This window comes from Melopsittacus undulatus, chromosome 1 (assembly GCF_012275295.1).
Source record: "Melopsittacus undulatus isolate bMelUnd1 chromosome 1, bMelUnd1.mat.Z, whole genome shotgun sequence".
In the NCBI taxonomy this organism is placed as follows: Eukaryota; Metazoa; Chordata; class Aves; order Psittaciformes; family Psittaculidae; genus Melopsittacus; species Melopsittacus undulatus.
The window spans coordinates 68,272,631-68,286,210 of NC_047527.1; the positions used below are offsets into that span (position 1 = coordinate 68,272,631).

The following is a 13,580-nucleotide window of genomic DNA, read 5'->3' on the forward strand; positions in this document are numbered from 1 at the left end:
CCATATCACCCAAGGCTTCATCCAGCCTGGCATTGAACATTGCCAGGGATGGATCCACTGAGTGACCACTGATCTTCTAACTGGACTCTCCTGCAATTGCAGACACTTGTACACAGGATCCAGGCATAAAAGCATTCACATTGTTCTGCAATATTTACCCAATTTCTTTTTAAGTAATTTTTAATGTTATTGTTGTTCTGTTTAGAATGTCTTCTAACACTTAAAGTGTTTATATGCAAATATAAGAGTAATGATGATAAAGGATCCCTCAACTAAGTGTTCCTATGATCAGAAGAACTTGTGTGAAGCAATAATGACAATTATTACATCTAACATATACAGAGGAAACAAGAAAGTAATACCACAGTAACATAGATACATAATACCATACTAATGCCCTGCCAGTCCACACAGCATTCCCAAGGGAGCATGGATTGCACCTTTGTATTTAAGGGCTTATTTCCAACAGTTTCCTAAAAGAATACTGCAAAAGGGTAGAAAGACATGATTCCTTTTTATTTTCATTCTTTCTTGAAAGGAAAAATGCACCAGTTCTTGCCTGCAGCTGTAATGTCATGCTGGGACTAACATGGAATTCAGATGAATTGTGGCTCCTCAGCATAAGAGGTGCTCCGACGAGAACTGCTGTGGTGTTACTCTGCTTTGTAGCAATGCTAAACTGAGTAAAAGGACGTGCTGGATAGCAATGTATAGATAATATGTCTGGTCCCAGGATCTGGAGGAAGGTGGAAGTACATATTCTTTTTCCTCCTCAGTACGTATGTGTACAAAATACATGCAGCTTGCTGGTCCTGCTTATGGTTACCTTCTACTACAACTTTAAAAATAAATCTTTTTCCTCAGGCAAAAGAATAAGCACTCTTAGGCTGCTAAGCAAAATAAAAATCTCTTTTCTTTCAGACACTATGTAATGTTTATTTTCATTTGTAAACCAATTTAGAAAGAGAAACTTTCTAAATGCTCCTGGGATATATTTGATATGTTCCTCCTTTCTCCTGCCAGGTTCCTCTCCATTCACAACCACACCAGCTGTAAAATATTCAGAACTCTTTGTTATTTATCTCTGAGATCTTTTCCTAGGCCCACTCTTCAGTCTTCTGAGAAGTGCCTTTGCAGACACTGTTGCACTGGAGTGGAGTAGCCAAAGACAGTCTATCCAAGTAGGATTTAAAGTCTAGTTTACAAGATGCAAGCCTTGCAGGGTCAGCCTCATTCAGGACACCACTGTCATAAGTCACTAATGAGCAACTTTAAAAATCAAAATAAAAATCTGATTTTCAATTTAATGCACCACCATATTTTGCACAAATAACTCTCAGACCAAGAACAAACCTTTCGACCACATGCCAGCAATGCCAGCAATGCCAGCACCCATTTTAATCCTTTTATATCATTATTTATTGCTTGCTACCATAGTAGCAAATGACTGCTGTAAACAACAACACAAAAAAAGAATTCTACCAAGTTTTCAACTTAACTGGGCTGAGAATTCAATATTGCACTATAAACCCACTGCCCCAAATGACTTCTGTATGGCTAGTTTTCATCTGACTCAAAAACTACCACCAGCATCAAATAGCTCAGCTTTTACTTTCCTGCCCATTCAGGTGCCATGAACACTGCTCCTGTAAAAGGCCTGTTTGCTTCAAGTTCAGGTCCATGCTGTACATCCAGTATCACAGCTGCATATACAAGTTAGAAACATTCTAATTCATGAAATAGTAGACCATGTTTGTGTCATTCAGGCAGGACATATATCAGAGAGCCTTTCTGGTCTTCGAGCTGGGATGTTATTCCTCTGTGTGGCCACAGATATCTCATGGCAATGTAAGAACTGGGCTCATTTGCTGGGGGAAGAGAAAGGACTGCTTTGAGGTGACATTGGGGATTAAATGCATTGGCTCAAAACTTTTGCTATGTATTCCCTAGGGCAGCATGTACAATTCCAGGTATGCATGGATATATGCAGCAAACAAGCTGCTGTGAGATAACAGGTCATTTAAGGTCATTCATCATTCCCTTATCTGGAATGTGCTTTACATACTAGATCTCCTCTAGTGTCTGGCCTAAGCTCTACTGCTTCTCAGAGTACAAAACTGTCCTAAAGTCAAAGATGCTGCACCTGATCGTGCTCACATTTCCTGCCTCCTGCATTTACATTCAGCCCTTGAACAGTTTAAAAAGTGTTACAATTGGATGGAAGTAAAAAAGCCCAAAGCAAATAAATGAAAGTTGAAGTTGAGGTTTCTGCTTAAAAAGAACTTCTTTTCAAAATCACTGTAAATTATCCAAAGTTTTGTTCTGAAGGCCAGTGAATAACTTGTAGCTATAGCCTCAGTATCTTTGTATGAGTTTTCCATTGCCTGATACATATATTCGTTGTTTACTGCTATAGCTTGTTTCTTTTAGGGGTGAACATATCCAGATATTTTCTAAGACCTCGATGTCTGCATTTTTATCCTGCCCACAAGGTGCATTAAACAGATGTCTGATGCTTTTACAATGGCAAAAGTTGTCTTAACTTCACAATAAAATGACAACTGTTTTATCACACAACATAGAAAGATATACTTAGTCACAGACAAAATCTTTCTCTCTTCAAAGTTCAAGATAGTTTCTGCAGCAGACCACAGCTGAGTCTGAACTGTTTATAATGTAGGGTCAGACCATTCATTCTCACATTATTACAGGGATGTGTTCTGGCAGGGAACACAAAATCTTCCTCTTTTCCTGAGTTGGTTCAAAGCCAAAGGAAATTCTGAGAATCGCTCCTTGCAAACACACTGTCATCTGAGTACAGCGACCTTCTGTGGCGTATGTTCAAAACACTGTCTCCTTCAGCATTTCCACACTGCCTTAAGTCTTGTGACACTCGGTGAAGCATCCCAAGACCAGTGTTAGTCCTACATGCACTCTGTTGGTCAGGCATTTTAAGTGAAATAGATGCCAGCTCTCAAAAGCAAGCAAAATATAAAGGAGGCTCTGTCCAGACATTTTTAATTCTAGGGTAAGAGGTGGCATCCTGCCAAAATAATTTTGGGAATAAGAACACCTGCATCAATACACTAATTAAAAACTGAAGGACAGAGGTGCTTACTGAGGTGTGACCAGATGAGTCTACCCAATTAGATACACATTCCCACTGCATTTTAGTTCCTTAAACTATCGACAATAAACATACCAGTATGGAATCTTTCTGCAGATGCTGTATGAGTTCCCACACTCTGGGATGAAGAGGAACCATACCAGTTAAGTCATGATATAGGTCCCTTCAGATGGTGTTATATGTGGTGTGACAGATGGTGTGACACTATTTGTAGTCATTTCACCTGGAACATTACTGAAACACCACAGTGCAGTCAGGCACACATGTTAAACTTCATTTGCCCTCTTTCAGATAAAGCCTTTAAGTCTCATTTGCCACTGAAGCTCTTTCCCCTCACCCCAGTCTGCCCTGCAACTAGCACGATCTGCCTTATCCTGCTCTGTCTTCATCTCTGCACCTGCTAGCTGGTGCCAGGAACTGAAACAGCTGTAGCAGTCTTTGCAGCTGGCACCACAAGGAATGATACAACCATAAGAAACTTGCATCCCCCAGCCCTTTATTTTCCACGGAAAACAATTAGACTCATGGCATTTATTTCTGCTTGAATTAGGGAAACATAGGGAAAGCATACTTGAATGAAAATTGCACACAAATACTTCCTGTGAAGTAAGACAAGAGAAATCCTACTGAATCAGCACAGGAGGCAGCATGATCTTCCCTCCTTTCTCTGATTTCCAGTGTATGAAGCAGAAACTACAGAATGCCTGGAACAGTAGACACCTCCTTGCTACCCCCGACTCCTTCCCAAGCACCTCAGAGGGCAGCTGCAGGCTTCCTTCTCCCTTGTGTATATCTTAGTCTCATGGGGACTTCTTTTCTACCCACAATCCTTGCCCCTTCCCCTGTGTTGTTAACATTTCCTACTGCTTACTTTCAAAAGCTCCCTGCTTCTCCCCTGCCTAGTATCTGCAGACAATCAAAGCATTCTGCTGCAGGGGTTAAAAAACAGCCAGAAGTTTGGTATCTTGTAAGCAAATGAAAATTAGGTTAAGAAAAGGACGATTACTAGTTTACTCTATGGAGATGGTCAGCTTTCATATGCATGGGAAGATACTTATGGGGTAGAGAGAGAAGATGAACTTTTTTAATAAGAATATATTTTTTATTAACTAACAGAGAAGAGACTAGTGCTGATGCAACCCCTCCTTGCCCTACTGATAAGGAAACTTCTAGGAACAATACTGAGTTTAACTGCAGAAATCTGGTGGTGTGCTTCAGTATTAGGTACATCAGTTCTTGTAGAGCTCCAGTGAAAAAACAGCTTGCAATATGTTGGGGGAGGGAGGGAAAGGAAAAGAAAGGGAAATGGTTTAAATCATAGCATGCTAAACAATCGGTGCCGTGCATGGTCTTATATACATTTATACAACTATGAATACTTTTTATTTATCTAGAATTCTTTTTTTTTTGGTGATTTTTCCATTTGTGTCTGCTTTTTTTTTTGTTGCCATTTATGAGTTCAGTCCTTCAACAAAACCCACAAGTTTTGCAATAACTGTACCATTTTGTTTCTGGTCTAACTCCTTTCTGGTGAGGCAGACTGTTTTCTTTATGTTTTTTTTTCATGACCTAAGACTCAGGAAATTCTCGTGTGATGCGCATCTCAGGGGAAGGGGCATCTCTATTTATCTACGGGATGGAAACTGTTTAGCCTTTGTGGTTTCTGAAAGATGTTTGTAGGCAAAATGGGGCTCAAAATACAGCCTAATCCACAGTGAAATATTACTTCTCCTTTCCTAAACCAAGATTTCGCCTCCTGTATGAACATTCCCTTGAAGAGGGCAGCTTGGATGGCTTCCATGTCTTAACTCTTTGATTTGTGGCAGTTAAGATCAAGTGGGAATAGAGTTTGTTACAGTAATCCATCAGTGGTACAACACATGCAGGAACATCCCAAGGAGGGAGACCTTGGGCATCAAGGGGAAAGTTAAGGCTATAATTTCTCTTAATGTGATTTTGCCTGGCCTTTTCAGAGTTTCATCCGCTTTAGGCAGGGCCACTAGATCAGCAAACCACAGACTGTGCTCAATCTTGCATGCTCTTAGACCTAAAAATTGTTTATAAGTGATAGCATTAGGTTAAGCTTTCTTCCACTTTCTAAGAGTGAAAAATACAAGATTCACTTGACAGTACACCATACACATTGGTGTGGATTTTGGAAAACAAAGGTTCTTCTCTTTTATGGTAATCTTAATTTTAGTGATTAACTTGGTCCCAACCTAAAAGTGAAATAACTTCTTAACAAAAAGAAGCAGGAAAGTAGAAACCAATATAGTGAAACGTTAAGAGAATAAGAATCACTCAAGGGGAAAAAAAACCCAAACAAGACCAAACCCTTCCAAACATGAGAGAAACCAACCACAGTGAAAGCAATAAAATAAAGCCTAAACATAGGCTGTGCAAGAGGAAAATTAGGCGAACAGAGATGGAATCCAAAGGGCAAATATCTAAGGATATAAAACAAAAGCCACACATTCTTTTATGGTATCCAGAAAAAAAAATATAGTGGGTCTTGCATCCCTGGGGATGAAAAAACTGAAGAAGACAGAAGACAGGGAAGGGAAGGGAAGGATGTTGGGGAGAAACCTATTCTGGTGTCTGATTTTTCTGTATTTTATTTTTTAATAAAAGTGAACTAATAGCAAGATTTGAAGACTTGATAAAAACAAACGTGTTGGAGGAGGGTAACTTACAAAGCACTAAACTAGCAGAAGACAAGAATTCTGACATCAAATAGCATAAAGAAATTGAACCACTGGCTGAATGGGCATACTTTCACTACACTTAGTAACTTTCAGAGTCAGAGAATAGCAAACTTTCATCTATATCTTTACAAGAGCAGCAAGTTTGATTCAGGAGACTGCAGAGCCAGTACATGATTCAGGAGACTACAGGATTCAGGAGACTACAGAGCCAGTACATTCAGGAGACTGCAGAGCCAATTATCACTGTACCTGGTAGCTTGGATGAATAGAAGGAAAGTAAATACATCAGTCACTACATTCTGAGTATGTTTATAAAATAGTGGACAGGTAAGAGCAAGTAAAGAAAATCAGACTTCTAAAATTTTACAAGACCCTCATGGAAGGCCACCTATGAAGTGTGAGGTTAAGAGAGCAAAAGAAAAGGAATACAATATTGATTCTCATCTGATGACAGGGTTAACAGCTGGTGTCTCATCGATTGTACTTTATAACTCAATATTATCTGGAAAACAAGGAAGCAGATTGAGAGAGCAAAATGTACAGACGGCAGGAAATTATTTAGATTAGTCCTGATTTAAGATTATTAGGGAGTTGAGAGATAAGCAGTAAGTCTGCTTCAGCAGATCATGTTTGTTACTGTAGATCACAATGAAGCACACTGCAGGCAGTACCAAACTCCTTTGTGCATTGGGCTGAGTTCTGAATTGCCTGATCAGCTCAGAAGGCTGCCTGAATGTCTTTGTGAACTGCCCAAAGACAACTGGTGTCAAAAGGATAGCAACAGTCAAAAACCACAAAGAAAATGTCAGGACAGCTAACAAAACAACACAAGCAGAATGGGACAATATAGTAAGCATACAACATTTATAAGAGGGAGGAATACTGCGTTTGCTACTGTTTAACCCATTCTAAAGAGTAAGATGGATAAGTGTGGAAATGATCTCAAAAAGGAAAGAAAAAAAATGATTATTTGAGATTCAGACACAAATCTGAGCAGCCTGGTTTTATTTCATCTTGCACTGAACAGGATGATGGAACAGATGACTTTCAGAGGTCCTTTCCAACCTAAGTTATTCTATGAAATAGAGTGATAAAAACCAAAGTTTAGACTTGTTCAATATATTCAGACAGTAAATCCTGGAACTGGCAAATTCAACGGCAACCAAAAATAGATCATGAATTCACTGTCATAAGAACTGTGCAAGGAACCAAAATAAGATTTAAGTTTTGCTTTTTTTTTTTTTAATTTTATTATTCAGGACCATATTGTTCCTCCTTTTCCCCCTATAGCCAAACAAGGTGCTAGCAACAGTAATAAATCATCTGCATACCAAGCTGAGTCACTGACCAGACCTATGCATTAGCCAAGGGATTGCCACTTCTTAAAAAGAGGTGCTGCTACAAGTTTCTTTTACTTCCATTTATCTTCCCTAACTCCTAATCACAGAAATTATTGTTAGGAGGAGGACAGAAAATGAGTTAAAATATTTCAAGGACACTTTAATTCTGGAAACAATTTTATTACCAAAAAAGATCATTCCTTCCACTTAAAATACAATTAGTATCTGCTTTAAAAAAAAAATTCCCCCAAATCACAGAATAACCTGAAAATAGTTCCTAAAAATAGTTCCTAATAGTTACATACATTATTAATAATTTATATAATATTAAAAGGGCTGTCATAACGAGGCTGCCTGTTAGTGTGCTGTTAAGGAAACTACCTGACAGAGATGAAGCTCAGAAGAGAGTGCTGGCATCTTTGAAATTCAGTGGGAACAACACAATGAATCCACATTCATAAAAAGTGCTGTGACCAAAAATCAAAGATTAAAATAAAATCTTAAATATTTCACTTTAAAGAGTTTTTCTTAAAAACATATACATATATTTACCCACTAGACATACCTTGGCTGACCTAGTAATGGCCCCGATCTCTGAATAAAGATCAGTACTGTCTGGGAACTTTTCGACCACCATAGTGCAGACATGGTGCAGGAGGGACTGCTTGTGCACTGTGTCCTTGACTTCTGGAACCTTCTCGAGGTAGCTCAACTCAAAAGCTTTGGCCTGCAAGGGGGAAAAAAGGAAGACATGAAAAAGAAAAATATTTACTCCTTCCCATGCAGATTACTAGACAAAAATGATTACTGAGTATGGGCAGAGGGAAAGAAAGAAGAGGAAGAGTCTTACACGAGAAGGAACTTACTGCTTTTACTTATTTTTAAGTTGTTGAAGAATAGGCCTAAAATCAGTCCACCTGCAGTGAAATGACTCATGACACAGTTCTCACAATTAGAATGGGAAGCATCAATATTAAACTCAAGGGAGTTATACCAGAAGAGTGCCTAGAGCCACATTTCCTTCAGGTTATACTAAAAGAGGCAAAGAACAACCTGATGCGCAATAAAAAGACAAACTAGATTCTTTTTTCTAGATTATTTTTCTGGTTAAAAATAAATATTGGGTTGCAACTGTCATAACAGTTTTGACTTCTGTTTTTCTGTGGGAAAAAGGTGCAGGCGAAATGCTGGGATATCAGACTTACGTTGGTTCCATTCAAAAAGTTGCCAATGGCTAGCAGAGTAGAAAGGATAAATCCCAAAGTTTTATTGTGCTCCAGTTGGTCCATTCCTTCCTTCAGGTCTAGAAGTGGCTCTGCAACTTCCTGCCACAAAAAGAGAAACAAGAAAGTGAAGGCTGCAGTTTGCTATAGCTGCTTTAAGTTTTTAATTCTATGGTTTAGCTTAATTACTGAAAAATGTTCTGAACTGGCGTCTTGCAGAGTGCAAACTGGCCATGTGTGCTGGCTTTCTTCCATGTTCCAGCTAATAAATCACATGCAAGGACAGAAGAAAAACAACCCCAAAACATAAAATAGTTTCCTAATGTTGTTTTTTATGTATGCAATTGCCTTACTTGTCCTGGGGATTATTCTCTGATTCTAAACAGGAAAGAAAATCAGAAGGGGCTGCTGCATTGGAGTTTCATGCATGAACATCCCCTGCTCCAGTTGATAAAAAAGCCTCTTATAAATATAATTTCTAATCTTTGAAAAACTAATAAAAAAGTTAAACTTGGCATTTGTAGCCTAACCCTAGAACTTTCTTCCAATGATGGCCACCTCTGAAATTTAGAAGCAGTTTTCTGCTTGTGTGACTTTAAAACTGAAAAAACTCCAACCCACTACTGTAAACATCAAGCTTTACAAGTGCTCTCATTTTAATCTTTGAACTCAATGCATCTTCCATTCACACATGTTATCTGAGTATAGGTATGTAAACTGATAAGGCTTGAAAACATAAATTCTGTTCCATTACCTTGGGAAGTGAACTACACACCAGAGAGTTCAAAGGAAGAGAATGAGGGTAATTGAGTTGACAGAGCTTATTTCCATGTCTTTGTGTGAGGCCCGCAGTTATTTATTTTGTATGCACAGTAACAGTTCACATTGTTTCTATCTCCAAATACCATCCTAAGCATCTGTGAGCAGCATTCTTTTCCCAAATTGTTACACACTTTATGAGCCAAGAAGCCAAAATTAAGCTGTTATTTCAGACCAAGAGGCAAAATAGCCGAGAACTTCACTTTCTTAGAGAAATACAGTAGGTCATTCAACAACTATAGTGCTATTTTACTATAAATAAGAGCACAAACAGAAAGAGAAACAGACATTTCTAGTCACTAAAGAATAATGCATCCCTTGAAAAGAGAAAGAAATACGGCAAATTCAGGACAAATTAAGAGACGGCATAATGAGCAACGTAATTTTTATATCAGAGGAGAAGTACTAAATAATCCAAGATTTTATCAAGTTAAAACTAAAACTGATAAACTATTGCACATATTTCTTTGAATTGATTTAAAGTCAGGGTTGATTTAGTTCTTCTGTTCATCATGGAGTTGAATTGAACTGTTCTGCATCTGTACTTTGAACACAGGCTTTTGAACTATTTCACTTGTGTCAATCTGCAACCTGTTAAAAAAATCGTTCCTAAAAGGTTAATTTAAAATATTCTGAAGGTGAATAAAAAGATAACATTGAAGGCTTCCAAAGCAGGCCATGCTGTAGCCCTTCATTTAGCCATTTACATATAAATTATACAAGCTTAGACTATGTTGCATAGAGTACACATTTATAAATAATCTTTATTTTTTATTTCATTGTAGCACTAAAACCCAACACAAACCAGTGTGTAATAAGATGAAATACCTATTCTTGCTTCCTATAAAACTCACCTTCCATGTAAAGAGGGTAGATACATACTGCAGAGCTACCACATATCCTTAGATACCACGTATCCTTATTTCTAACATATTTATTTTTCTCCTAAAAATTATATTTGAATGAAATTTGAGGATTGGTCCAGAATTTCTTGCTGCAAGACATCTGATAATACCTGATGAATGCTTGATGCACATGCACAAATGACCTCAATCATAAGCATGCAATGAATCCACTGGTCCTGGGACAGGAAGGATGTAGTACACATCTTCCACACAGCTGATCTGACACATGCACTGTTAGCAACCTGCTACACTAGTATTAAGTTCAGCTAACTACACCTCTACAACTTCATATCATGCTTTTCTGGGAAGGGTAAAATCTTGGTTGGGATGAGAACTTTGAGATGTCCAAAATGTAACTTGCCATGTTTGCATTTAATTAAGTCTGGCCTGCATAAATTATCATACCCTTTTTAAACAGCAGAAAGTATCAGGATGATACTGTAAAACTTAAAAAGCTCTGATGCACTTTACAGATTTTCAGACAGTTCAAGCATCACCCAGGAGTATAATCTTTTTAAACACCAATTTCAGACCAAGAGACAAAATAGCCAAGAACTTCACTTTCTTAGAGAAATACAGTGGGTCATTCAACAACTATAGTGCTATTTTACCATAGATAAGAGTACAAAGACCACACAGCACACTGTCTCTAGGGAGACTGGAGTCAGGAATAATCTTTCTGCTCAGAAGAGAAAATGAAGCAAGTCTTTTTCTTTACAATTTCTACTTTTCTGAGCTCTACAGCTGCTTATATTAATTTATGATCCTTTAAAGTTGTCAGCAATAAGGATATATTTGCCCACAGTGACCTTAAGAAAAAAAAATCTGATTTAGGACAACTAAAGATTCTATTCCCTTCCCTAAGACCCTTGAATTCCCTTTGAGAGAATGAAATTTGACATCATCCACATCATAAATAGTTTAGTACAAAGAACTGGTAGTAATAAAGTGTAAATTTTCACAGCAATCAAAAGTCTGAAAATGAAGATTTGAAATTGAAACTCTTTTTATCTATGCCTATAGCGAGAATAACTATTGTGCCACTGATAGCCTTCAGTAGGCATATAGCACCTTAGGTACATATTAACATTTTAAAACAGTATACGCATTACAAACAGATGACCCGAAAAGAGCTTTCTTTTATATTTTCTGTAAAGACCAAAGAATGACCATCAGTTCAGTTCAACCCCTCACAGTCTGAGGCTGCAAATGTACTCTGACTTGCTTTAGTTAATTAAATTCAATCCAAGAAAGACTACTCCATTATGCATAGAAAGCTTTTCTTCAGACATGAGCAATTTCTCACTTAACCCTTTTCTTGGACAGTTTAATGCTGGTTTTCTTTCAGGTTGATAGAGATGGAGCTAAGACCTGCTTAGGCCAAACTCTGTTCTCGGATGATGCGCAAAACAGTCTCATGAATGAGAACCCCAGCCTGACATGAACAGCTCAAGTATTTCACGGTGTTGTCCATCCAAAATGCCCAGCTTCACAGTAATAATAGTAAGGTTCATTAAATTCTTACATAATATACATGTGTGACTCAATAAATAATATGAATACATTCTGAACTGTTTTGAATTTTCCTAATTTTAAAATACATTTAAAAAAATCAAGGAGATGCTGGATGAAAAAATTACAAAAACTATGAAGCTGAGTGATTTGGCACCTAAGGGTTTGCCCATTTGCAGATGGATCTTCTGCAAAAAACCTAGATTCAAGAAGAGAAAAAGTTAGCAGATCATGGGACTCTTTTATTATGATAATCACTAATGCAGACTACTTCATTTTTAATTGAATATGCTCATGGTACCTTATCTCAGTCTAAATAATGTTTATATTGGTTACCTGGAATTTAAACTCTGACTTTAAACTTTTGTTACTGGAGACACGCAACTGCACCCTCTCTCTCTCTCTCTTACCTCTGATGTCTGACCACATATCTGCCTCTTCACTGAACTAAAACCCAAGATGTCTGTCCTACCTATGCTTGTCTGCTAGGCTTCTTATCACGTGCTCCTCTTATTGTATCACAGTTATAATATATTATTTCTTGCACCATTTTATGGTAAGTCCTGTATTTTGGCCTATCTACCTTTCAACAGGGATAAAAATGCTGGTGAGACACTGGAATAGGTTGCCCAGGGAAGTTGTGAATACTCCATCCCTGGCAGTGCTCAAGGCCAGGTTGGACAGAGCCTTGGGTGATATGTTTTAGTGTGAGGTGTCCCTACCTATGGCAGAGGGATTGGAAGTGGATGATCTTAAGGTCCTTTCCAACCCTAACTATTTTATGGTTCTATGATTCTATCTTCACTTCAGCTACGGCTTCTCTGAGTAATTTAGGTATTTGAGACATTTTATACTAGCTTTCATTCTACATGGATTTTAACTGGCAGTTCATTAACTTTGTGGCATAAACATTAAAGGATAAGCAACAGGAAAACTCAAAATTTCTTTAGCTTTTAGAAGTGCTTCAAATGTTATTTTCAACTGGGAGGAAGACAGATATCCTAGTATATACATAGGTTAACAACTACAGTTAACTAGCTTATATGAAAGGAACACAGCCTTGTGGTAACTTCAAAGCAGAACAAATAGCTGTAGCAGAGTAAAAAGCCCAACCATCCTCCCCCCCCCCCCCAGCCCCTAAAACAGCCAACTGACAAAAAATACCCTAATGACAAAAAAAAGCATTCAAGTTAGATACAAATATTTTAAGCTTTACAAGTCAGAAATATAAATGTCTGAGACTAAAATGTCACAATTGAAAAATCCTGAGTATTAGTGTGACTGCTTTTCCTAAAGTCTAAGGAAATTAAGCAGAGGTTGAGTAATCTTGACACTGTCATCTGTGAGTCAATTCACTGTTGTATACCTTATTAAATAACCATGGCTAGGTAAATATCAGGCATTTTCAGAAGCACGTTCCACCTCTCAGAATCCATATCACATATAGTTATATTGATTTTTTAATATAAACATATGTGCACAGACACACGAACAACATTACTATATGCAGGAAAGAGCTGCTTGAAGAGAATGCATGGGCTAATGCACCAGAAGTGCCACCAGATGAGGTTCCTGTGCTAGACTGCTGAAAGAGCTTGTGAAAGTCAGCAAGCAGCTGAAATTGCCTGGAGTTTCATTCTCTTTCACCTATGCACCAAAGTTATACATTGTCATTTTGAAATGTTTATCTGGAATTCATCATTCATGACAGACAATGCAATTACATTGTTATCTGAATAAATGCCATCTATGAAGAAGGTGGCAAAAACTGTCTGTGACTTAACAGAAGACCCCTGAAGGTTGTCTTGTCTTTTGTTTATAACTTTGAATGAGGGTTATAAACAGAAAAAACTTTAATGGATGATGTTTTCCTTAGTTCAAATGGATGTAAGATCAATACTCTCATTATATGATATAAGGCTGTAGTCCTCATTCAGTCTTTATCCAAA

At 37.7% G+C, this 13,580-nt stretch overlaps 1 protein-coding gene across 2 annotated transcripts in view; it reads right to left on the minus strand.

The window, feature by feature from the left end:
* Window positions 1–13,580, minus strand: part of FHOD3 (formin homology 2 domain containing 3) — a 373,673-nt gene that overhangs the window by 35,171 nt on the left and 324,922 nt on the right. For both annotated transcript variants that reach the window (XM_034066335.1, XM_034066332.1), the window contains 2 exons: window positions 8,378–8,497; window positions 7,738–7,899 (listed from right to left, as the gene is read on the minus strand). In XM_034066335.1, coding sequence (XP_033922226.1) covers window positions 7,738–7,899; window positions 8,378–8,497 — 282 coding nt within the window. The remainder of the gene's footprint in view (window positions 1–7,737; window positions 7,900–8,377; window positions 8,498–13,580) is intronic.